The sequence below is a fragment of the Falco cherrug genome, chromosome 2 (assembly GCF_023634085.1).
Source record: "Falco cherrug isolate bFalChe1 chromosome 2, bFalChe1.pri, whole genome shotgun sequence".
NCBI classification, from domain to species: Eukaryota; Metazoa; Chordata; class Aves; order Falconiformes; family Falconidae; genus Falco; species Falco cherrug.
Genome location: NC_073698.1, coordinates 45,403,264 through 45,431,094, shown reverse-complemented (window position 1 = coordinate 45,431,094; position 27,831 = coordinate 45,403,264). Strand labels below are relative to the sequence as shown.

Sequence of the window (27,831 nt, the reverse complement as noted above, 5' to 3'; positions counted from 1 at the left end):
TTATTCAAAATGTAAAGGTAATTTTAAAATGTTAGTGCTCACCAACAGTTAGAAGAAACAGTCCCTTTTTTCTTCCATTTATTTATTTATAAATAATGCACTGAAAAAAATGCCTTTGTCTTTTGAGTCACCTGCAAAAGTTCTTATAATATTAATGTACCATCATAGTAAAAGATGGAGATAGCCTCATATTTTGAGTTTTTACCCACTAACATAACACATACTCCACTCAAAATGTTATCTGTGAATGATACAAATGATAACCCTCCTCTGAACCAGCTCATCATTATTATGATGAAATAACACAGACAGTAATTCCCAAAACTTTTAAAGGGGTGGAAGGGGAAAAACCCACCACATAAGAAGTCTTGCACAAAATGCATGCGTGTATATAAATACCCAAAGTTGTTTTAGGAACAAGCAGCAAGATATAGCAAGGACAAATGCAAAGTTTATTCCACGTATGCTACAATTAATCAGCATGTTAAGGAAGTATCAAAATTTGTACTATTAACATATGGCAACGGTTTTATTGTTACAATACATTAGCCCCACTGGAAAAGGCTTTCAAGCTGCAGACAGTGCAATTGCATTAAATCTTAATTCTTCTGGGTCACGTTCCATGAATTTCTTGCAAACTTCTATTGCATCCTAGGGGGAAAAAAAGTAAAAAACAAAACAACAAAACAAAAGATGACTATAAATCATACTTACTTAAAAAAAAACAAACAAAAAACCAAAAAAAAAAACCCAACCACCCAAAACTGAAATAGGAAGATGTGCTCTATACAAACTATGTTCAAAACTGATTTTTCCATTAAGGGTTAATAGTGTCACAAATCTACATAAACTGTATTTCTGATCTGAGTTACCACTATTCAAGATTATTTACAGTACTCATATGGGCAGCATTAAAAGGGCCAACGTTTTATGCAGAACTTTAGCAACAATGATTTTTGTGACCGAGTATTACTTTGTGCAACAGATGTGTTGCTTGTCTGACTTTCTAAATGCATCTCTGCAGTTTGCCTTTACTAGTAATGCTGTATTCAGAAGTTTTTCCTTTGTTTCAAAATGAATCTAAGCTGTGTGGGGTAAGTGAAAGATTATAAGTAAATCCTTCATCTACGCTTTAGGGAGCAATCTGGAGAACACATGTTATCAGTAAAACAGAAAAAAGCCACATATGAAAAAATTAAAGCTTTATCCAGCTTCTTCCCCTGCCTCAACAAGCATAAACTGTACGCAAACTTTACAGACATTAGTCTATACTACTAAATTATAAAAGGTTTTACTCCTTTGTTTTGTAGTTTCTCTGGTTTCTTCCTTTTGAAAAGCTAATTCACAGAAGCAGCATCTTCTGAACATTTTTAGCCTGGTGAAGGCAGAGGAAGAACAGCCATTTAGGACCAAGCACAAGCAGAGAGGCACTGGCAAGTCTGGGGAGTGTCCAGTTTGTAAAGCTAAGTCTGGATACCATAAAAGTCAGATCTATGCATTGCCTTCTCTCAGCTTCAACTTCACACCATTCTGTGGGGATGACAGTTTATCCTCCCAGTTCAGTATATTCCTTTCTAATTCATTTCTTGGCTAAATAGCTTGTGAAACAAAAAAGCACCCAAAAGAAGCCACAAAACCGGAGAAGAATGATTATTAGTAAGCGTCAGAAAGGAAATCAACTTCTGTCTAGCACGGCACCTATCAAACTATAACTAAACCAAAGGAAAGAGAATGAAAAATTATCCTAAGTTTTCAATCTGATGACTCATGTACAATTTGAGAAGAGCAGGGTTATATGAAAATCTCAGCACAGAAGACAAGTCAGTCTGATCTTCTGTTATGGTCAACCCTTCTGATCTGATATTTCTTGTTACTATTTTATGATACTTTGTCAACCAGAGTCACAACACGAACATTTTTAAATACCTCTTTTAGAGCTGAGCAAACCTAGTTTTCTCTCACTCTATTCCTCATCCAACCATATACAAAGCAAGATTTTGTAGAAATATTTTAATACATATTTTTATAAGTATTTTCTATAAAATTTGTGGAAATGTAGCACGAATTTTGTGTAGCACTAAGAAGGTTTTCTATTCGTACCTCTAAAAAAGAATCGTCACTAGTTTCCCCATGGTTTATTGGAAATGGCTTGCGCCCATCTGTTGAAACACAAAGCAGGATTGAACAACACATTCATAAAATTAGAAAAGATTCATTTTTGCAGTAAAAATTCTTTGAACAGATATTCTGCTCTTCACTTACAGAAATGCTACCTCATTTTTCATAAAAGAATCACACATGCAGCTAGCTATTCCCTGGTCTCTCCTCCACTGTTGACTGCTTCAAAAGAGATCATTATGTGCAGTCTGTTATGTTACAAAAAAATACTCAATCAAAACAATTAGATACTTTTATATATTTTATTTGAAAACGTCAAGGCTATAAGTTGTGATTGTTTTAATGCTGGTATAGTACTTTGGTTTTTCAAGTAGAGAAGAACAATGTCAACTACACAGAATGGATTTACCCAGACAGACAGCTGTATGTCTGTAGTCTTTGGCAGCTGTTAACAGGGACTCCACAACAGAAGAGAATACCAAACCCAGCAATCTGAAGAGTCTCGCATAACTGAAATGTTACTCTCATTTAAAATAAACACACCCACCCCCTAATAACTTCTTAAGTATCAAGTATTTTCACATCATTTTAAAATGGCTGCTATAGTTATAGTTATTATTTTTTCTCCCATTTGTAATATAATAATTCTCAGCATTTAAAAAATTATTTCACTAGAAATACTTTTCAGGTTACTTATGAAGCTAACAGTGAGAATATATGTCATGATATCCTAAATATTTGCTAGACCTGATTTCCTTTTGGCTCTGCCCTCCCTTGTAAAGACTTTTCCCTCCCCAAAGATTCCATTGAAGTTGACAACACTTCTAAACGACATTTACCATAACTAAAAGTAGATTTGATGCAGATAAATTTTGGATTTACATGAGCAAGAGATTGCTCATTGTTGTAACAACCATGATTGAAGATACAACAATGCAAAACCCTCAGAATGTGCCAGGGACACAAAACTGAATGGCCTGTATGGTTGCAAGCTAAGTTTGATTTGTTAGGCTTTTGTTGGTTTGTGGGGATTTTTTGGATTTTTTTTTTTTTTTTTTACATACATCTTGGCAGAACAGGATTTAAATTTCATGTGCCTATAAATAATATGTTTTCTATGGCACAAATATCATAAGCATTTAACATCCATGTGCTTCTTTAGCATTTTCTGCCTGCCAAAGCCCACATGCTGACCACAGTGACCGAGGCCAGTGAATCAATTGAAAAACCTTCTTCCATTTTCCTACTTTTAAGTATTTTTTGCTTTCTTCCGGTGGTACAGAGAAAAGTTATTTTAAGAGCAAAGGAAATAGTATTTGAATTCAACTATACAGTGGAGCTAAATGCTTCTTTTTTTTAACTTAAGGAAAATATTTATTAGAATTATTATTTAAGCAAAAAATTCATGTGGGTTTTATCTTGCATCATATTAATGGAGAATAGCTAAACATGGTAGTCATAGTCGATGGTGTGCTTTTTAAACAGAGTAAATTAATCCACAACGAAAAGGTAACATGGAAATAGTGGCACACAACTAAACGAAGAATGAGCCATACATCATGCCTTGAAATTTAGCTTTATAGAATATTTATATTGCATCCTAAAAGTAGTTGTTTCACTGTTTGATCTAGTTCACTGACAGACATAGAGCATCATAAAAATACAGCAGCAATGTGCGCCTATTGTTCATGACCTACCACTGATAAGAGCCCTTAGATCACCTTAATCTTAACATAAGCATTTCTTACAGACTGCTTATGTCCCAGATTATGATTAGTTGTCACTCGTTAAGAGCAATTCTCAATTACATGCTGATTTTCAGAAGATTAAGATGTTCTCACCATGAAATAGCGCAAAAAATTATGTTAGGAAAGACCAGTGAATTGCAGCTTTTAAATCCTGATCTACTTGCTAGTTTTCTGAAGCACCTGCAGCAAAACCTAGTTGCCCAGCAACATGTTTAAGATTGGAGCCATTAGAGAATTATCTGAGCAGAATTTGGTACTACACAATCTGAAGAGGGAAAAAAAAAAACAAACAACCACCTGTAAGTCAGAAAACAGATTACTGTTTTAGTTAACTGTCTAGTGACCACAAAAGGGCAGAAGTAACCAGCCTGTAACAAATGGGTTGCAGAATATTAGTCTCTGCTAGTATCTTGACGTGATTTCAGTTTAACTGTATCACACTATTTAATAATATAGCTAACACTCTAAAGTGGCATACAGTTCATTTATTAATTCCACAATTATATATATTCCAAAATTATATATCGGGATATAACAGTACTTTCTTTCAGAAACTTTGAGTGTTCATTAATTCTTTCTCGTTTCCTTTCCTTATAAATCATAAAAGAAGTTTGGAGGCAGTCTAGTATTCTGTACCATTTTATCTTAAGAGAAGGGAGTTGAGGGAAGGAGAACACAAAAAAACCCCAGGGGGAAGGTGGCTGCAATTGTTTGCCAGAAACCCCCAGACTCTATGATGCAGTTGAAAGGAACCTAAGCCATACGTCCCATGAAGTAATCTCTCCAACTTTCATAGTTAACAACATTACTGCTTGTATTTGTTTCAAACACATGGAGAGAGTGGATAAAAAGTGTTCTTACCCAATTCATAGAGATGACCACCTACGTTAACTAATGCAATAAAGTGAAGATCTACTTTTTCATCTATACTTGGTGCCTGCAAGACAAAACAAAACAAAAGAAATTGTATTCACCAAACCCCTTATCACAATATGATTAATGAGAACACAATATGCAAAACACCTGGCCAAGATAAATCACAAGTGAGAAGCACATTCTGGATCTATACAGAATGGCAGAAGTCACACTGTGGAACATTTTGGAATATAAAGAAGCTTTATGCAACACACAGATTCATAAGAATCCTTTCAGTGAAGTATCTGGAAGTATTTCCAATTATAGCTCTACATAAAAGCTCTGTTTTTCATTACCGAATTAGTACCAACTCAAATACAGCAACATTAAAAAAAGATAGGTATAAATAGCAACTCCTTCAATAACCCATCTCCCAAAACAAAACAATGCAAAGCTGAACTCTGAACCCATAGTATTGTAAAACTTGAAATAATCACTCGGTCACAATATTTTTTTCCTCATAATCCATGAATACAGTTCCTCTGTTCTCTCTACACAGGCAGTCAAAAGAAACACTTCTCACATCTTAGGTGAAGAGGAAGGAAAATAACCAGAGGTGCTTAGACTGAAATTTTGAAGTGGCATCATAGCCACCATACCAAGAAAGAACTGAAATACACTGACAGCATCAAGTGATGTGGCATAAAAAACAGTCACAGTTGGTAAAGATCTATCTAGCCCAGTACTGTATTGTCAACTACAGCAAGCAAAAGCTTTTTCAGAAGAACACAGGGCATGCACAGCATGATATTCTGCTAGCATACATCCCCAGAGCCAAAAGGTGCATCACCACTGTTGTGTTCAATAGCAATTGATTGTCTTATTTCCTCATCAATCCTTCCAGTCTGCATCTGAGCCTTGATCAACAAATTAAGAAGAAACCGTTTGAGGGAAACAGTTTTTCATAAATTATCAAAGACCTGACTTCTGTGAAAATAGTTTTAATGCAGTTTTCTTCCATCTTGAAGTTACTGTTACCCTTATGTGAATTTCTTGAAGCACCCCAAAACCCTAAGGTTTTGCCAGAAACAGATTAGAGTGTAAAATGAGTTGTAGAACCCTACAGTCGCATCATGTTTTGAAGACTGGGTTAAGTTTATTTCTTCCTGAGAAGTCATGAGAAAAGCCTTCAAAAGATGATCTAAATTGAAGAAATGTAGCAAACAACGAGAACAACAAAGCAAAGGACAAGAAGTCACCATAAAGTCTTTCAATACACCAAGAGTGACAAAGAACACAGCGTTACAGAGGAACTGCCAACAGCTTACAGAAATTCAATGCAGCAAGCTCAAAACCAAGAGAAAAACAAAAAACCCCCCACAACCTCCCCTCACTGTCATCTGAGATTCATCTCCATGACCAGTTACAGTGTGAAAGGCATAAATAACCTGTTTCATCTCTGTTTCAGAGGGCCTAGAATGCAGAAAAAGCATCTCTGCTGCTGAAGAGGAGATTGCTATCAGAGGAACAAGAGGACCCTTCCATCAGGACCCAAAGCCTCTTTTTTTTCCCTACGGAATAAGTGATTGTCTTTGAGAATTGTTTTACAGAAGGCCAAACAGAGGGATCCCAAAAACAAGCAGCCTCAAGAGTTTGACTGCCCCAGTAGTAAACTTCCAAGGACCACAGGTTTCCATAACTTGCTGAAAAACACACAAGACAGTAGCTAGCAACCAATGGCACCTCGTTATGCTCATCAATCAACCAACTTTTTACAGGCATCTAAACCGTGGTGATACAAAAGTGCACAGGCAGGCAAAGCTGACACTCCGTGCCAAACCCCACACTGCCACCTAATTCCCTTAGCAGACATAAAGCTGTTCATTTACAAACTAAACTTACTAACTTTCAGGGTTAGGAGAAAGACCACTACCAGTTTGGCTTACTTTAGCAAGGAAATGGCTTAGCATTGAAAAGGTTGTATCTGAACATAACGCTACCAGCGCTCAAACTGACATCAGCTAGAAGAGCTCAAAGTACCACTATTTCAGAGAACTTTGAGATGTTCAGGGATTTGGTTTTCATCACATTCAGAACAAAATACAGTTTCCCCTTTGACTCTTTTGAGGACTGTGTTCTTTGCCAGCTTCTAATAAACACCTATTTTATAGAGAAAACACACTTGGCGTGCTTGGAATGCTGAGCCTATATACAGCTAGATGGATAGGGAAGCCACCAAAAAATTCATAAGAGTTTACTTGGAGACACATTCCTATAGAATCCTGCTGAGTTTTTGTACATACTTAATCTAAATAATGTGCTTTCATTGTGCTATTGCCATAACCGATGAGAAATGCTGCATTTTTACATTTTTAATTCCCCAACCTCAGAGAACGAAAGTGTCATGCCATTATTAAAGTTTCCACCACATGTTCTAATGTAGACAGTCTCCTTCCACTGTGACTTCATCTAATATAGATAGAACTACTTTGCGATATATTTAATACTATTGTAATTCTTGAAAAATTAGGATTTCAATCATTTTTGACAGACAATTATTTGCTTAATCATAAGCACAGAGAAACAATAGGGTCTGAATAGTCATATGACCTAGAAGTTTGTATTATAAAAATCTGTTGCTTATGACTTAGGCAAACAAGTAACTGGATTAAACTTTCCTAGTGTGATGAATGGGACTAGAAAGGCCCCCACTCCTCCTTGGGGGGAGGGGGAAATAAAAAACCAAAACAAAAACATACATCTATTGCTTATGCGTGCACGCATGATGCACACACACAGATGAAAAGCAGCCTAGTCAGGCCAATTTCTATTTCACTGGGAAGCTCTAGAAGTTCTAACACTTGAACCCAAAGGCTTTAAATTTCAAAGAAATGGAAAGAAGAGGGAATGTCAGCTTCAGGGAGATGTCTTTTGTGGTCTCCTTGAAAAAACTACACCTTTCGCCAAGTTTTCAGCTTCTAATAAAGCTGTCTGAATGTTGTGTGAATGCTTAAAAGAACAAGAAAACATAGCTTTAAGAAGTCTGCCTGCATGTTCATCACTAGGCAGTACCTTCAGAACAATTATAGACTATTTTCTCCTGATTATTCTTCTTGTCAAAGACCACAGTAACATGAACATCAGTCAAGTGTTGGGATAACATGTTCCTTTAGATTATTTTTTTTCACTTCAAAGCCCATTCGATGCGCAAAAGGAGAGAGCACATTTGAATGACCACATGTGTGAATCCCAAGGAAGGAGAAAGACACAGGAGTCTATATAAGATGATTGTCTAATCAGGATTTGGAGCTAATCTATGGGATTCAAGACTCATTTTTCATGTCCTGTGAAGGGCTGTAGCACACATTGAAGAAAATTTGTATTTCTTTCCCATCCAGAAAAGACAGAAAGAGGGCAAATAACCAGCATCTCGAGTAGCTTACAGAAGCTTATGTTATGGTTTCAAATGTAATGTAAGAAATAAGTTTTGGTGGTATGAGTTAATGGGCATCATTTTTCCAACTTATCTCCTCAAAAGAAAAAAAAACAAACAACCACCAACCCACAACAGAAAAATGACCCATAGAATTGAAACTGATTTGAAGAGGAAAAATGCAAAGTTTTGCGCTCAAAATGATGGTTGCAAGAATATCTTCTAGGCTGTAGTTTGTTCTCAAGGTACTGAGATAATGCTTAATGATAATAATATAGCACTTCTATGAATGTGCAGTGTCACATACAAGAGAGACTACCAAGGTTGTCATGCCCTCTTAATTTGGGATACCACGTTAAAAGCACCTGAATGACCAAACCCCAGTTTTTCAGAGGCCTTCTCTGCTAACCTAGACATTGAAATTAGTAATAAATAATTGCTGGCTGCTGTGAGTTGTCAATTTTAATTGACTTGTCTCAGCTCAATACCCATTAGTTCTTGTTACCAAAACAGCACTCTACATTTCCTCCTCTATTCTTCACTAGCAGATTTCTAATGAGTAATTTTTAAAATGGCACTTCCCGAAGTGTTTACTATACAAATTATAACTCTTTCCTACTCCCTCTTGTACTAAGAAATTCCTTGATTTTACCTTCCGCCACTGCCTGCTTCCTTCTCCTTATGAACTACAACAGTCTTCTTTCTTGTTGTTGCACTAACCTTCAGAAACTCAACGGTACACCCCTATATCCCTGTTTGCCCAATCTTATTAGCTGGGCTAATAAACTGTATTTCATCACCTACACAGTCTATCTTGCTAATGCACTTAGACCATTATCCCAATCAGTCAGTATTCAACTTCCATGCATTTGAAATATTGCTAACTTAGAACAAAACTGTTCATCACATTTGATGTGCATCTGGTTTCTTTTCCCTGAAACTGCATTACTGGGACAAACACACAATTGGAATAAAAAAAAATTGTCTTGTTCTCATGGACTTAACGAACAAGTCCTTACCGCATCCTGCTTACAATTTATTTTTGAAAGACCACATTACAAAACCAGGTTCAATGTTACATGACAGATTTCAGGCAACTTCTAACTAAATCTTGTATTTTTATCATTTTCTTACACTTGCTCTTCAGAGAAAGGAGTGAAACAAGAAGTCTCACAAACGTTTGGTAGAATGCCTTGCACTACAGGTAGCGACTGAGAAAGGAAAAAGCACCACTTGTGCTAAGTCAAGAAACTGGTATCAAGAGTCTATCAGGTTCCTGAAGAAGAGCAGTAAAGAGTGATATAGAAAAAGACAATTTTGCAGAACCTTAAAGAAATAAAAAGTTTCAGATGCATCCAACTGAAAGACCATTACAAACATAAAATAAGTCTAAGAGAATTAAAAATCGTTAGGGGTTTAACTATACAATTTCACTCAAGGAGTTACATGAAAGCCAAAGGAAAATGTACTAAAAGATGCAAGTTTACACAACAGCACATTAGGTAATATTTGGATTCAATAAATTGTAAAGGGGAAAAAGTGATGCAATTGCTATTGCATTGGGTAGATAAGGTGCCTGTAATTTCCATTTTGAAGCATGGAGCATGCTTGGGCAAGTGTACTGTGTAGGCCTGTGAAAGGGATTTCGATCCTGGTTAAAATATTGTACTTAAAACAAAGACCACTGGAATGATGATCACAAGTTTCAGCAAGATTAGTTCGGGCTTTCTCACAGAACAGTGATGTCTCTATTCACGCCCCATATACTACAGTGAGTTTACAGCTTACCTTGATCTAAAGTATCCCTTGTCCAGAATATTAAGAAAGAATTTTTCTGAGAAAGGTGCTGAGGGACTGTCTTAAGTGCTAACCCAAGAATGGACAAGAAGTTCATTTCCTAAGCACTGCCTTATGTATTTTTCTACCACACTGTCACGGTAGACAACCTATCTCAAGCTTATTAACTCTATGTCCCCAGCTATAGCTAGAATAAATAAGTGTCGGGTGAGGTACAATTCCAAGCTGCAGAACAGTAGTATCTGATTCTGAATAAGAGGTCAAGCAAGAAGGTGAAATTCAGAGAAAAGCTCTATCAATGGACTACAGAATCTGGATACAGATTATTTATACAAACACAAATCTCCCTTTAGATCCATAAGAAAGAGGGATTATTTAAGAGTATGTTGCTCTAAATAGGTATTTTCTGGTGTGGTTTTTTTTGGTTTTGGGTGGGGGGTTTTTTTTGCACTTTTTAAAAGATACTTTAATGCAGAAAGTAAATGGCAGAAAAAAGAAGAGCATGTTTTCCAACTTGAGAAAAGTAGGGAAGAAAAAAGAATTAGGATATTAACTTCAGATATAAAAGGCAGCAAAATGATCCTAAGGCAAGCAGACACACTAAACTAAAAGAACAGATGAGACAGAAGAATAAGAAATCATTACAAGGATTGAGGGAAAGTCAACATTACTAACGAAAGAGACGTTACCTGTAGCTTAAAATTTGCCATACCTACTGCAATTTATCAGGATTGCATAAAACATTTCAGGACAGGATTCTCAATACTATTTTTTTTTCTATTATATGTTTGTAACTCATCTGGAGACCTACTCTAAAAAGTTGTATTTGGTCTGGCTGAGATGGAGTTAAGTTTTCCCCACAACAGCCCTCATAGTGCTGTGCTTTGTATGCTGTGCTTTGTATGGGTACCTAGAAAGGTGCTGCTCACACACCAGTGTTTCAGGTACTGCCGGAGCAGTGCTTGCACAGCATCAAGGCTGCCTCTCCAACATCCCCACACCACCACCACTAGGCTGGGGGTGAGCAAGATCTTGGGAGGGGACATAGCCAGGTCACATGATCAAAAGGATATTCCATATCATGAGGACTGCTCAGCAATTAAAGCTAAGAGAAAGAAGGCAGGAGGACATTCATTATTACGACGTTCACCTTCTGGAGCAACCACTACACATACTGAAGCTCTGCTTCCTGGGAAGTGGCTGAATATCACCCAATAACGGGAAGTAGAAGATAGTATCTTCTGTTTTCTGCACGCAGCCTTTGCTTTATTAAGTTGTCTTCTTCTCGACCCATGAGGATTTTTTCCACCTTATTTTCTCCCCTGCTACCCGGCTGAGGGGGGAGAGTGATAAGAGCGGCTTGGTGGGCACCTGACATCCAGCCAAGGTCAACCCAACCACAAAAGACAAGGGAAGTTTTCAAACAGGAAAAGTGGTTTTACTTACGGAGCATAAATACAGTCTCCCATCATTAAGACCTTCACCCTTAATTTTGAGACATCCTGTTCCCCCTCCTCTGCCCTTAAATTTAAAGTGCATAGATACCTTAATAAAAGCAATACTAGAACATTATCATACAACACTGAGACCAATAAGCCTCTTTGTACATCTAACAATAATCAGAGCTATACTAATAATACTTGTTGACGGGCATTGACAGGACAAAACTTGAAGGACAAGGTAGTATTTATTATCAAGCCAACTGAGACAGCTTTAATGCCCAAAATGCTGGGGTTTTTGCATATTAAGCTAATATACGTATAGTTGCTATGTTCTTGAATCTTCTTTGAAAAGTATGTTATATAAAAGTGTAAAGATAAGAACAACATTTCAGTTACTGATAAATATCAGACTATTGTATTCAGTGATAAGTCTTTGCATACTGGACTTAGTTTTATCTGTAAGATGGAGACAGTCAGGATCTCAGGGGAGTTAACGACTATTATTTTAAAACTATTTTTAGTGGCAAGCTTCTGTTTTGCCAGATAGAGTTGTATTGAAGGCAACTTATTTTTTGAATGAATTTTTTTAATGTTTTCAAAGCAAAAGCTCACTGCTAATGGATGAGGAGTTGTTTTTAGAAATCTTCTGAAGTAAATAGAACTCGCAACTTGCCAACAGTGGTTTTCTAGTATAATCACAACAAATTATGCTGTAATGGCCATCCTTGGATAAGTCACGGTTTATTTAGTGTTGAAGTAAACTCGGGGTCAATTAGTTTTTGTTCTAGGCAGGCACACTCAAGCTCAAGTATTCCTTACTAAGTCCTTTGTAAACAACAAGCTTGTATAGATCAAATTCATACAAGATCCCAGTTTCAAATTACAGAAATATGATGTAGAATTTTCCAAGTTTTGCTAAATGAACAAAAAAGTCCCCAGGTAAAATGTCAGAGGGTTGCCAATGTTAATGGCATAAATACTAAAAGGAGACAAGAAGCATGAGGAGAACTAAGCTCTGTGCTAAACTCCATGCTTCCTCAAATCCTAAGGTATTCAACTAGCTCCAAATGGTAAGATCAAGAATGTTCCATAGTTCTGAAGACTACAAGAGAGCTGGATACTCAATAATAACTATTACTATTCGCATAAAGAGAAAGGACTCTGGGAAAAGGTCTCATCTTGAGATACTTACTAGGATAAAATATAAAAGCTATAAAGAAATAGAAGCATTTAGACACTAATTTTTAACAGCAATAAAACATTAAGAAGGACTTCCACATCTGGAAAGACAGATCCATATGAAAAAGGAAATTATTTGGAACACTGTCAGAATAGTTATTTCACCTCAGTAAAAAATTCACATACCTCAAATAAGAATTTCTAGCAACACAGGTGAAATATGATCATTACCAAAGAATGATAAAAACAAAATCACTGTCCCAATTTCGCATCCATTCACTTCTACATATGAAGATATTTGTGTGTGTACTAAATAAAAGCGTGATCACTCCTTAAAAGCAGGATGAACTACCACTAAACAACTCTTTCAGCTTAGTGTTTCTGATGGTGCTCATAGGACAGTTTAAAAATATTGGCTGTTCCATGCATGCAATTTTTTCATATTTCAAGATATATATTCACAATGTATTTCAAGATATATTTGTGCCTTGTGAGTGAAGAAGGAAAAAAGTGTAAGTACGATATTTGATGACAAGCTTTTCTTATTCAAATGTCTTCACCTTCAACTAGAATGTATCTCTACAAGCTGGATAGAGAAACAGATGTCAAGTGAGAAAGTAAACCAGCCCCTTGGGATTACAGGAAACATTTCATCTTTACTGAAATACCCAGGGACCATTAAGCAAGACTTAGAATGAAAGGAGACTAGGTTTAGGATATGAGAACATAAACCAGGTCTCAAACACAGAAGAAATAATATAACGTGACAAAGAATTAGAAGCCCCTTGGTTTAGCACATCCAAATGAAAGATAATGAAGATGAGGTGAAAAGAAGAGGCTGGATGCGGAGCCTATGGCAAAAAAAAAAAAAAAAAAGCCACTTCATGAAAGGCAAACTCCATCTATGCTTTGAAAATGATTTGGCAAGTGTATTGAATCAAAAATACCTGAACAGCAAAGCATGGAGTGATGTACTTTTGCTGTCTGCCATTGCAGGGGGTGGGGTGGGGGGAGTGGGCGAGGAAGAAAAAAGAAATCCTAAGAATGGTTGAGAAAAGACCCCAACAAAAAATGATGCCTTGAAGACTGAAGTTACATGGCAGAAGGCCAGTCGTGTCAGAGTAAGAAAAGACTGAAGATGGACTACACTTACAACAGAATGAAGCCCAACAGATGGAAGGCGTATCAAGGGCCGCCAACGACGAAGACGGATTGACGGACTGGTAGCCTTTGCAGGACCTACATGATTACGTTTGGCCCAGGAGAGGGATGCAGAGTGACACAATGGTGAAGCCTTCGTTCTGCTGTGGCTAACCTGAGGCTGCGATGAGGATGGTGGTGAAGACAGCGAGGACGATGACGACTACATAAACATTAAAAAAGAACATACTTAGCCCACTTAAACTTGAAGTAACATACCTAAAAAGGCAACTGCAAAGATTGTCCACTATTATTATACTGTCCTTTAACTGATCAAATCACGCAAATAATAACCAAGAATGTGTTGAATTGGAATGAGAAGACAAAAAGAACAATGAAAATAAGCAAAGACATGGTCCAAATCTGAAGTTTATCTTTATCTTTATTACTAGATACACTAGAGGTTATTCACACCCAGTGAACTTCACAATATGAAGACAAGTTAACTGACTCATTCAAGAGACAAATTGTTGGAAAGTGAGGAGGGAGGGGGGCTTTAAGTATTTGACAGAAGGAAGAGTTGAAAACAGAGTAATCAGTTCTGTTTACAGCTACAAAAACTGTGAACAACAGTTCTTTGGTAATTTGGGAAAGCTAGGTTGTGCTACTCTGGGATTTTAAATGAATCCAGTAACTACTGTAACAGAACCCAGAGTTTCTTTACTGTTCCGTGTGTAACATAAAAGGAAAGCAAAGGAAAAGGGAAGCTTACCGTGGTGAGGTATGCAACTTCCTAAGTTTTTCACCTATTCTTCTAAAATAGCAGGCCAGTGGCAGTACTGCCATTAACACTCAGGATCCCTTTAGTATCCGTGGAAGCAGTAGGACTATGTTAAACCATTCAAATTGTTACTATTAGAAGAAAGACCACAGAAGTATTAAAAATGACTCTCAGCTGCAACTAAAAGTTACAGTAAATATATTCAGACCAGAAAGGACCATTGTGATGATTTAGTTTTGATCTTCTTCCCACACAGGCCACAGGACCAATCAAGTTCAAGTTTTGTTTGGATGAGAACATACAATACAAAAACAAACATTCAAGCATAACAATTTTTTTTTACTACTGAAATATATCAGAACAAATCAAAATTTCAACTGATCCTGTCTATAGCTACAAAGACAGTAAGGACATATTCATACAGTTTACTGAATACATTAGTGCTAAATGAAAAGGCAATGTTTCTAGTCCTGCTTAATGATGATAAGAACATGAAACAATGGATTACATTAGTTCATCTGGCCACAATGTCAAACAGTGGCTCACCTTCAGATTACCATCCACCATTACTTTCCCCTTTCAGCACATATGAAAATGCCCAATATCATATTCAGTCTTTCAGAGAACCCCTCACCTTCTGCCAGGAAACAAACTTTTATCTTTTAAACTATTTACACAGTTTTTATTTAGCCTCCAAAAAATTTGTTTGAAGCTAGCCTAAAGGGCAATCCAGACTGTCCTATGTTGATGTTTTGTGCTTTACTATCTCTGGATCTTCCTACACTGCCTGTAGGTTTTGTGGTGTATTTTTATGTTGTCTTCCAGTCCCTCACTACAAAACAGACACCGAGGTGCTGGAGTGTCTCTGAAGAAGGGCAACAAAGCTCATGAAGGGTCTAGAGAACGAGTCCTGTGAGGAGTCCCTGAGGGAATAGAGGTGGTTTAGCCTGGAGAACAGGAAGCTGAGGGGAGACCTTACTGTTCTTTAGAATCACCTGGGAGGAGGCTGTGGTGAGGCAGAGGTCCGTCTCTTCTCCCAAAGAACAAGTGATAAGGCAAGAGGAAACTGCCTCAAGTTGCGCCAGAGGAGGTTTAGATTGGATATGAGGAAAATTTTCTTCACCAAAAGGGTTGTCAGGCATTGGAACAGGCTGGGCAGGGAAGTGGTTGAGTCCCCATCCCTGCAGGTATTTAAAAGATGTGTAGATGTGGCACTTGGGACATGGTTTAGCAGTGGACTTGGCAGTGCTAGGTTAACAGTTGGACTCAATGATCTTGAAGGTCTTTTCCAACCTAAATGATTCTATGTCACTGATACAAGTTGTTTAACAGTACAGGTCTTAGAACCAATCTCTGCCGAGCCCCACTAGCAAATACACTTATCCATCAATGACACTGCACTTACCTACACTAAGACCTGCCAGCTGCTTGTGAATCCACTGAAGTTATGCAATCAGGATAGACAATGCGGTTCCTTACAATATGTCCCACATTGCGCATTCAATTGAATGATTCTAGTAGATTTCAAAAACCAAATCTAGCTAGCTTCAAGTAGCTAGCTTCTCTGAAAAAAAATTTCACTCTTTTTAAATGCATAAGTGACAGCAAAACCATTTACTTTCTTTGTATTAATTTTGAAGCAATTAATCTTCTTTCCTGTTATTTTTTTTTTCCCTTTTCCTATCAGAAGTGGGACAACGAATTGGTTCTTTCTGCTTTTGTACTGTTGGCCTTAACGAACAAAGACAGGATAGGAATTCTTCATGAAAAGCAAGCATCAAGTACAGCTTACACAACTGTACAGTAGTACAACTGTAAAGCTCAAGAGATAAGCATGAAGTGCTACCAAGTCTCATAACCTGCCCAGAGAATAGGGTTTTTCACGTGTTTGGGTTTGTTGGTTTTTTCAGTTAGCTTCTGATTTTCAAGCATTCTGATCCATTCCTAAATCTCAGCAGCTTCGCATGTAAGAGTACAAAACCAGAAAACCTCCAGCCCCAAAATGTAACTGTATGAGAAAGAGGAATTTAGCAATGACAATACTTCTACGAGTCAGGGAAGCTTACAAATGTGTAATGGCTGTTATAATTGATCTGTACTCCTGATAGTTTGGGGGTTTTTCCCAAATTCTTCACTTGATTTAAAATGAGACATTTTACATTTAGATAATGTATCAGATGGCTTTAAAAACAATTTATTCTCAGTTTGTGTAACAAAATTCTGAAAAATGACTGATAAAACACTGCTGTTAGAAGTCCTCGCTGTCCACAGACCTCCCTGTGGAGGGAAGAACCTGTAAGTTTAGAACCTGCTGTGGGACTGAAATTTAAGAGCTTTGCTGACTAGACAGTTCACAATAAAAGGCAAGACACAGCACATTAAGTTTTACAATTTTGTAAGCTGCTGCTATCAAAACAGACAACATTATTGCGGATTCCAGGAAGACTAACATAGTAATGGTTTACTTAGAAATAGTTAAAAAAATGAAACTCAAAAGCTTGACAGTAGGAATTTACTCTGGCTTGGATGCATTCCATTGACTGGAAGCTGTTAAACTGTATACTTTTGCTCGGAAAATGCCCTGTCTTTTAACAATCCTAGTGTAATTACTCTGAAACTATTAATAAGACTTTGAATAATACCAAATTTAAGATTTATTTAACAGTACAGGGATGACCAGAATATTGATAGACTTTTTTTAATAAAGCCTTTTTCACTTTTGTTGCCAGTCTCACCAAAATTCTTCACTTTTACCATTCTTAATGATTGCACTTCTTTGTTTCCTGGTTAATATTGCTAAAATAATGAGAATATATTAAAAACACCCCTTGCCTGAACGAGACCAGAAAAGACTAAGTTCTCAAAACTGAATTTATAATCCAGAATGCAGTTTAAGGCAACTAATATTTTAATCTTTCTAGGCCAGTGTTTGTCATCATTTTGAATTCCTTTTATTGAATTTTTATCCTTTATTTCCTGTTCTAGTGGGTCCCCTAGTGAGATCAACCAAGACAAAAAGAAACTTCCTCCCCACTGCAAATATACTTTGGCATTTGTAAGAGTGAAATTTCAATAGACAGTATATAGGAATTTTGGAAAAGCAAAGTTAACACTGTCTAATTAACAAGGCTACGATAGCCATAAATGAAATTGCTTTAATAATAAGCACAAAATTAAAGCTATAACTGAAGTTTTTTGCAATTGAATATTAAAAAAAAATAAATTACACTGCAACGTTAATATGAAGTTAATGTTAAATACAAATCTCCAAATAAAGTTGTATGTTTCACATTTAATTTAAAACGTAGAAGACAAATCATGACTTGAGACACTATTCAAACAAGACTTATTAACAGCTAGAAACTGCAAAGAAGAGAGTGAGACTAACTTCACAAGATTAAAAGATCACAGGAGCATATTTCTGTACTGAAAATTGTAGCAGGTCAAATATCTGAAGTGGTAAAACAAAAATCCTGAAATATAATTTAATGATATTGTCATATAAACTCGTAAGCACATTAAGTTTATGGTCTGTAATGCAAAAAATACATTATAAACAAGTTAAAAGCGTAATGGAATAGGTCCAAAAATAAAAATGCTGAGGCAATTATCATCTGCCCCAATCCAAAACTCATTCCGATACATAGCTGTTATTAAAACCTAGAGCCATTTAAACCTAAGATCTAAAAGAAACACCTATAAAATCTGTCAGGCATCAAGAGCTGTGCTTTTGCACATATCTAAAAGTGCAGAAGTTTGATAGTGCCAAATAGCTCATGACTTGGCTCATACCCAAACCTGTCGGGTTCTAGAAACAGGGATCTGTGTGCTCATCTTGTTTGGGGAACCCAATCCAGCAAAGTCCATGTCCAATACATTGAAGACCTGACAGGACAAAGCAGCATCTGGTACTGCATTGAAATTTCTAATAAGAAATACTTATTACTGATTAACTTGCTAGCGTTTACAAAAAGTCACCTTTCTGGAAGCTCAGGTTCAGGGCATCCTCTCAGTGGAAAGTCCATGCCCACGCCACCTTCCTCGAAGGAAGCTTCCCTGTCTATCAGCTGACAAATTATAGCTGGGACTGGGGCTTTCTTCTTTCCTTTACTTTGAGGTTGTGTCACTGTGTAGAAAGAAATGCTGGCTGCACTGGGACAGGGATCAAACGAACTTTAAGTGCATACCAACATCACTGGAAACCTGGGATACAATACTTTTAGTCCTGGTCTTTGTTTCTTATGCACAGCCCTGGGATCAGAGGCCCAGCCACACGTCCTGCACCTGCTCAGTTGAGTCAGTCCAAAAGCATGCAGTAATTCCTCCCAACAAACTGTTTGTGGCCTTGTTACACAGTTCCCATACTGTAAGCCCTGTAGTAGAGGTGGGAGAATGTCGAAGCGACAGTAAGAAGTGCAACTTCTCCAGCCAAACGGGCAATACTAGAGTTATTTCAGCTTTAAGATTATACCCAGGGAGGACGTACTTAATAGAATTTTCCACCACCACCTCTTGAGGCTTTTTTTATTTTGCTTAAGTAATTACTCATTACTGAATTAAACACAATGTTTTAAAGGGTCTGTATTACAGTTTAAAGTGTAATAGCTTTTTTCTTCCTTAGAAGTCATTATCCTTAGTGGGTTTTTTAACTGCAGATTAAACCTATGCATCACACTATCTGAAAAAAACCTCTTCCTTATTCTCACACAAGTGTTTTTAACCTTTTAACTACATTTCAAGCCTGTTGTGGTGGTGGTGGTGAAATCTTGAGAGACATTAAGTTCCTTCAGTCTTTTATAAGAAGATAAGCAGCCAGACAGGAAGAGGAGCCTGACAAAATAAGTATTCCACAGAGGCAGAAGCTGCTTCGTGAGCTCATCTCCAACAGTACATCACAGAATTCACACGAATGAGAGACATTATGAATATTTCAACTGCAAGAAAAGCCTTGATCCTAACTTGAACTTCCTTACATGTAACGAAAGCCTGTACCACAAGCAAACTCGCAGGAAGTTAAGGTCCTCACAGACCTCCTTGCTTTGTCAATGTTACAATTATCAGCATTAATATATATTGAAACTGAGACTACAGTTTAAAAACTGGATTGGACTGTATCTACTAGCTGATCAACTTCTGTACCAGTACATTTAATTAGTGTTTCTGCAGCTGGTAAAAAGAAAATCTTTACAGTATTCTCCAAGTCAGTTTAATCCATGATTAGGAATAGACATTATCCCCAGAGTATTACTTTGCTAGACAAATGGGTAAAGACAGAGCTTAAAGACAAGAAAAATGGTCAGATCAGAGCACCACCCCCCCAAAAATCTTTCCAAAATCAGTGATAATTTACCTTTTATTGAAGACCTAAATTTAAGTTCTATGGCCTATGTTAGGCAAAAGTCAAGCTAGATTATCACAATGGTGACTTCTGTGATCAAAAATCAGTGGAATTACAAAAAAGAAAATTCCAAAGGTTAGGGAGCTCTGCAAAATCTAAATTAACTAGGTTCTTTCAAATATTTTTTCATCTGCAAGGTTTTTTCTTCTTAAATAAATTGAACAGCATTGTTGCACATCCCATTACCATATTTTTAGAGTGCTTCCTCAAGCAAAGTTGGTTCATGCAACAATTCTCTGAATAGTTTTAGCCTACTGCCTACCTTCAGCCATACTGGTAAAATGTTGGGAGTCTTAAGGATCTTAAGTTCTTACATTTTTTTTCCCCCAAATTAGTGGCTGGATAAAGAAAATAAATAAAAAAAAAAAAAAAAAAAAAAGAGCACCAAATCAGTTTCTCTTCTGCCTGAGGGAAGCAGGTTGAGTGTGAACTCCACCATCACCTGTCATGATCAGCCTGCTAAAACGCCACTGAGCAAACACATGGCTAGAGCCTGCTGCTTTCTGTCTCTTACACAGATAGTGCAAGAACAGCACCGCCAGCATTATGGATTGCAGAGATGCAAAAACAAACCAACCAACCAACCAACCAACAAAAACCCCCACTTATGGCAGTTGATTGGTAGAGAAGTTGGAAGCAAAACTGTAGAAACATTTTGTTACTTCACGTGTTATTTATTTATTATATACTTATTTAAATTCATGGACTGCTTTATGGGTGCGAATATCCTCTATAGTTATGTTTCATCCTAGGAATCAGAGTTCCTTCATGCAGATTTTATGGTTAAGCATAAACCCAGAACAACAATTCGGAGCAATACTGTATTAATATCTTACTAGTTATTTGCTCATTGAAGTACAGAAATCAGATTGTTGCATGTCTCTGAAACACTGGTATGTTAAATAACACGGCAATGCAATGAGTCAAAGACTAACCAAGTATGATTCCCAAAACACATGATTCTAGTAAGCTCATTTTTACACTTTCACTGCATAGGCTGTAAAAGGGAAAAAAGGTATAGCTAATAGTTTTAGGCAACTTCCTTGTCTTTACAGAAGAGATTACCTGTTTGTTCTGTAATGCTAAGCTAAACAAAAATCATCTTAGAAACAGTTATATAATTGATGTTATATTCTCCCAAGACGCAAATGTTTCTTTACAAGACGAGGCATTATTCAGAAGAAACACTAAGGAATATGGGCTATTTAAGAAAAAAATCCCACCATATGTTCTTGTCAGGAGTGAAAGGGAAGCTCCTTTATGTTTCTTCCCTAACGATAAATTGTAATGCCCCAGGGAACCAGAGATCTTTGAAAGTTCAAGTTTTATAGCAGTTGAGAACAGAGTGCATTGACTCTACGTAGTTCTTGCCAATGTTAATGACTGTTACTGTGATCAAAGCCTAACTTGGCGCATTCCAAGCAGGATTATAGTTCTCAAGGCACACTAAACAAGTTTACAGACTACAGTTTGCAGTTATGGTTTGAGTTAAGGAAGAAATCAAGCTGTGGTAGCTTTCTTAGTAGCTGCCAACTTCAATCCATGTTAAAAATATTCATGATCATACTTGTGAACAAAAAGTACATCTAAGTAAATATACTGATGTGCACAAGTATTTCATTTTTTTGTGAACATCTAAGGCCAGTTCTTCCTTATGACTTTTATACTGACAGAGTCAAATACCAGTTTTTATTTTCAAAGGCTAATTTTTCCACCACCGATCTTTTGATAGAGGTCTAATGAGGTACAAGAATGTTGTTTTCATTTGAAGCAGCAGCTCAGATGCAGTACCTCAGTCTTCTCAGTTCTGAGCCTCATTTAGCCCAATGTATAGTTCTAGTAGCCAAAGCCGTCAGTTGGTAAATAGACATATGAAGTGAACTGAAAAAACCCCAAACAAAACAACGAAATAAACAGGAAAAGTTACAGAACCAGAGATAGTATTTTCTGTGCTCCCTGAAATGGTTGATATATTTTATATTCCAGTTCTGTTTTCCTCTCTCTTCCATATTAACTAGTAACTGAAACACTGTAGGTTAAACTTCATTTCATTGGACATTCTTAATAACCTCTAAGGAAGAGGAAAGGTAACACAGGTATTTGAGAGCTCCTAAGTTTCTCCTAATAATTTAGGCCACAAACAAAATCAAAAACTCTTATTACACTCTAACCAATATCTAACACAGGTATTTCATGGGGCCATTTCACTTGTATTTATGTGATTGATTGAAACATTATTTTGAGCTATGCTGTAATAACCTTTAAAGAAGTAAACTTCCCAAAGACCACAAATCACATTCTGCTAAGCAGTAATGCATAAACCATGCTAAAACTCCCCTGTCCAAAAAAATGTCAACCTCAAACACAAAAGTGGTTCCATATGCCGCAAGTACCACAAGACATAATAAAAAGTTTGCTCTATCATTTGAACTTTATAACAGAGTGATATGGAAAGCTATCTGTCAGCAGTTAGTGATACCTTGATGTTGCACGAACTGCCCGCCAATTACTTCACACCACAGCTATTTGAGTATTTGCTGTCCACAGAAGCAAAAGCTGATCTAAGTCTAGTCTGTTAAGCCTTCTCTCTTCCCAGGAGTGTGCTTCTGCCACAGTTGTGCCAGTGTTAGCTCTTACAAGGCTATAGGATGAGCTCTTTTAGGAAGCTGTTTAGGAAGCTGATGGAAGGCAGCAGGTACTGTAGATAATCTAACAATCCAGAATGACTTCAACAGACACACATAGCTGGCTAAAACTTCAGATGTCATTACCAGAACATTACTTGAACAACAGTCAAGCATGTTAAAGCATTTAGAAATGCAGAAATTGAATAAAGATTATTCTCTAGATCTGATTTCTTGACCAAAGGCCAATTAAAGCTTGCCATCTTCCTTACTGTAGAACTGAGCTGTAATGAAGTACAGTTGCAAAGCAGTGGAAGTGCATGTCAGTAATATGAGAGCACAACAAAAATATCTTGCTACTCACATTATTATATTCACATATTAAAAAGGTCATTTAGTTCAAGAATCAAACAGATAATATTTTCTACCTGGTATCACCTCCCTCAAGCTATCGTAGCATAGCATTGTTTGAATGAAAATTTCCACTGGTTTATTTCTAAGCGTGCCTTTCCATTTTCCTCCTTTCCTACTCTCTCAGAAAACTATACAGTAACTTTTTATTATTAAAAATTAGTAGGCAGGATAGGGAAGAAGCTTCTTCCCTAACTCCAAATTCAAAGCTGGTATTTGCTCTGCAAAAGACTCCAGATGTGGAAGTCTCTCTTATGCAATGACACATTTTCCTTTTTTAAAGAAAACTCTCCCCTCAGATTTCCTCATCTGTTACTTGATTGTTTTGAAATAAGGCAACCCAGGATAGTAATACAAAAAAAGTTAGATATAAAACTGACCCTGATCAGTGCTATTAATTGCTGCTTCTCCTCTCTGAGATTTTGCCACCATTTCTTTGTTAATAATCACTGTAGGTTAGACAGCTAATGCAGATGGTCTAGCATCCACAAACTATTGTCTTCAATATTTTTGAAGGATGGTGTTTTTTCAGGTTTTTGTTTTGTTTTTTTATAAGAGGGTAGTCAAGACGATGTGTGGTACCACAGTTTTTAGGAGTTCAAGAACTGCTGAATGAGGCAAAGGAAGAACGAAAAGGAAAAAAAAAGCAAAACAAAACCAGAAAAGCTCAAACACTGTTCAGTATGAAGCAATAATATAAGGACCAGCTTAAAAGTGCAGTTCTGCAAAGAGACAGGTTATATTTTCCACATCTTCAGACATCCTAGGTATTACAAACAAAAGTATATGCTCAGCAGAAGACTCATGAAGAATAAAGAGGATCTTGAGTAGCTGGCAATTATTCTTGTTCTCAGCAATAGCTGTCTTTCAGGAGCTATCACACAGAAAGAGCGGCGAGCTGAATCCATGAAGCTTTATCGTAAAGACCTAGGTCCTTTATTTGGCAGCTTTGGATACGAAGTACTTGTCACTTGAGAAAGTGTAAGCTTCAGCAGCATAAAGTTTAACAGAAAGACTGTTACAGGAGTTACATCAATTGGCATCATTATGGTACTGGAATATGGGACCAGAATCAAACCACCCTTGAAACCAACACCACTCCTGTGGAATTATTCCCAGACCTTGCTACCAAATTAATTTTAAATAGACCTACCTTTTTTTTTAAAAAAAAAAACCAAACACATAAAAGTACCCATAAGACTGCTTTATCTATTTAGTTGCCTCACTGTAGCAGAAAAAGCGAGCCACGGAGCCATAGAATCCAGGAGTCTTAACACAGAACTTGAATCAAACCTGGTACAAAACCTGGCCTGAAGGAGTAAGACCAAATTTACAACCCTTTGAATTTGCAAGCCTGAGATGAAATAGCAAAATGAAAACTGCTTAACAGTTTTTAAAATTTAATCTCTTTGAAAGAACAAAAAATGTCTCTATTTAAGAAATATGTTTTAAAAAAATTCACTAAACTTCATTAAAAGTCTCACATATTCTAATACATAAAACCCTCCCCAAAATACTCACTTCTATTCCAGTCTATAGATGGCCTGTAACAGTTTTAAATGCAATACCAGAAGTTATATAAAATGGCTAGGAACACAAACTTTTCTTTTTTGTTTGTGGGTTTTGTTGGTGGTTTGTGAGCTTTTTGTTGTTGTGTTTTAAACTAGGCAAATTAATCACAGCTATCAAACTTGGGAAGCCTGTTAAAGCTAAAGCACCCCACTCTATAGCTGTCAGCTTCAAACCCTTTGCTTAGCAATTCATCCTAATGCTTCATCTCAATAGATTGCACAGTAATGATAAATCCCAAAAGCAAACTGTTCACCATAACTCCTCTCTTCCAGCAATCACTAACTGGAATGTAGAATCTAGCAGGCCACTACTGAAGTTACACAAGCAATATCTTGCCAAATAATTATTTTTTCCCCCAAATAGAACTCTTCTTCAAAAACGTAAGAAATTAAACAAAATAAAATATCTGATTATAGATTATCCTAAACCAGAAACAAATCTTACCCACCAGACAAGATAAACAGATGGAATGCACAGATACTAGAAAGATAGCATTGCTTTGCTCTATTATTTCTAACTTTTTTTATTCCTAAATAGACTTGCTTTATTTTAAGGTTTGATATACTCACATACATGGAACAGAAACAAAAGCAGAAAATCCAGAGCATATCGTAAAAATCAAATAGCCATTGAGATGATACAAAAAAGCTTGTGAAGACTCAGAAAGACTGTCAGCAATCAACAAATCAAGGCTTTACTTAGAAGCCTTAAAGGCAGCATCCTCAAATATCTGAGAAATCAGAGCCACTCCACCCCCCAAAAAAAAAAGCATTATCAGAAGAGAACCTTTCTACATCTCAAAATTTCAGAAAATCTCAATGGTGTGATGGTGTGTTTTGCATGGCAGAACAAAGAGAATGGAATCCTGAAAGCAGTTACAAAGTTTCTTAACCAAATCAGCAAAGCTGACTGCCATATATCCCACTTTTGGAAGTTATTCTAATACAGTTGAGCTTAAGAAATGTTTTCAAAAGAATCTGAGTGGACAGTAGTATACAATACCTATCTAAGGGGACAGAACTACCTCCAGAGCAGGCTATTCTTGGGAAGAATGTAAGCCAAGTTAATCATCCCAAGAAAGACCTGCATGTTTTCTTAATCTTTAATTCTGTAGGAGACCTGGAAAGGACTTTTTGCTTGCAAAGCTACAGCACTTACTACTGAGCAACTTTATTCAAAGGGAAGATTTCTATGCAAAACACTCTAGCTATCCTGGGGGGTGGGGGGGTGAGGGTTGAATGTCATGGGGAAAACAAAACCCCAGCAGAGTCATACATAGGAAGGCAAACATGCTCCTTTCCAGTGCTCTGAAAGGAAGTTTAAACTCTCAGGAAAGTAATCGTAACAATAACTGATATGCAGGAATTATGGGATTCTCTCCTCTCGTGCTCCAAAGGTGCTACAAGTTATGAACTTACCCTGCAGGACAAGTCTACATCCTTGTAGGACCTGCATATGCTAACTTTAGCATCTTTAAGGACATGCTGTTCATGAGCTCCTTCACCAGTACATTAAGATGTATATAGCAACATTTAAAATGTACCACTGGAAGGAAAAAACTAGGATATTAACTCACTCCAACACTCAATTACACTTCTCGGCATATTCATGTTTCAGATTTTGTGTTGCTTAAGAAGAACTGTACTTTAAAGTAAAAAAATTCCTCCTGTACAGAGGAAAGGGGAGGCTGCGCTGCCCGTTTAACTACACTGTGGTAGGACAGATCTTCAGGCAATTAGATGTTCCAGTAAGGTAACTTGTTTATTTCTTCCCTTCTTGGTTGATGGTTCAGAAGTATTCTGAAAAATGGTCCTAAGACATGTACTTAACCATTGTAGTATTTCAGCTTTTGGAAACAGAAATACAGGAAAAAGTTATTTTACCAGTCTAAGGAATATCCATATTGAATTACTTCCAGATTAAATTATGCACAATGTAATAATAAATATTTGGCAAGGAAACTACTTATTTAATGTGTCTTTAGACATGGTTGCTAGGACAATCTTGTAAATTTTTATTATGAAAAAAGTCTTCATATTTCCACGTAATTATTAATCTTTTGTACTGTGGTTATCTTGATCAGGAAACGAATTAACTTGTGAAAGCTCAAGAAGTTAACTGTCACTTGTTAGGGTATTCCATCATCACTTAGATGCTTCCCGACTCTACAAAGACTCTCAGGAACTACAAAGCCCTTGCACTTCTTTCCCAATCATTCCATAATTTCTGCCAGAAGAATGCAGAGACAAACCATGCTCTGTATGAATGTCACAGTACATCAGAAGCGCTAAAGAAATTCTTCCTAAGTTCCTTTCTTGTGAAAGAGAAAAGATTCAGTCTTCAGCAATTTGTGGGAATAATCTCCATAGCCTCTCTCATACTGAGCTTGCCAAGAATATCTATAAAAGGACTCATTTGTAAAGAAAACAGACCAGATTTTTTTTAGAGTCTCTCACTTAGAAAAAGAAGAGAAATGCAGTTTTGTTCTGGTATTTGTTCTTGCAATATAAAACTTTGATTAATTTAGAGAAAGAGATAAGAAGAAAGAGTGGTGGTGTTTTTAATGAAAGTATCACAAAGACAGTTCAGTATCTAACCGAAATGGTTAAAACAATCCTCTTAATTTTAATTTCCAGACGATGGGGCAAGAGGGAGCAGAAAGGACTGCTTTGCTTTCTCCTGCATTGTTCAGAAGATACTGCACAAGCCATAAAGAAAACCTTACCTTCTGTACTTCAAAAAAAAAAAAAGAAAAGTGGATGAGCCACTGGAGTCACAGTCAAACAAAGGAGGGTTCCTCTCTTTTTCAAACAAAGCAGTGCTAGTGACAGTCTAATCAATTTTCTTTCTGTGGAACAGATACTGAAATCTGAACCAGGAAGATGGAAAACTGAGTTACTACAACTGAAGCAGAAGAATGTTGAACGTGAAAATTATATTTATGTTAAGGTTTTTTGTTGGGTTTGGAATTGAGTTTTGGTTTTGTGGGATTTTGGGGGGTGGGGGTGGTGTTTGGTTTTTTTAAATATATCACCCAATCTGTTGGGGGAAAAAAGCTTGTAAATACATGTATTAGTGAGAATTTATCTGAATTAGTATTTGTATACAAAAAACACATACACAATGGCAAACCAAGTGTTGTACTATTTCTTTTCCTGAAGTAGAACTTTCCAGACTTGTAAAATGTTTGTTCCACTTGTGTGATTACTATAGATCTTGCAGTCTTACCTACTAATTTGCAACATCAAAACCTCAACTTTCATTAAAAACACTATTGCTGGCTGAATTACTCTGAAAAGATGACACCTTACACAAAAGCTTAAAATACCCCCA

General features: G+C 36.7%; 1 protein-coding gene across 1 annotated transcript in view; it reads right to left on the bottom strand.

Moving 5' to 3' along the window:
- Positions 1-431: 431 nt before the first annotated feature.
- The window catches only part of UCHL3 (ubiquitin C-terminal hydrolase L3), a 45,626-nt gene continuing 18,226 nt past the window's right edge, over positions 432-27,831 (bottom strand). The window contains exons 7-9 of the mRNA XM_055702472.1: positions 4,728-4,803; positions 2,101-2,159; positions 432-651 (exon numbers count right to left, since the gene is read on the bottom strand). Coding sequence (XP_055558447.1) covers positions 568-651; positions 2,101-2,159; positions 4,728-4,803 — 219 coding nt within the window. The 3' untranslated portion in view covers positions 432-567. The remainder of the gene's footprint in view (positions 652-2,100; positions 2,160-4,727; positions 4,804-27,831) is intronic.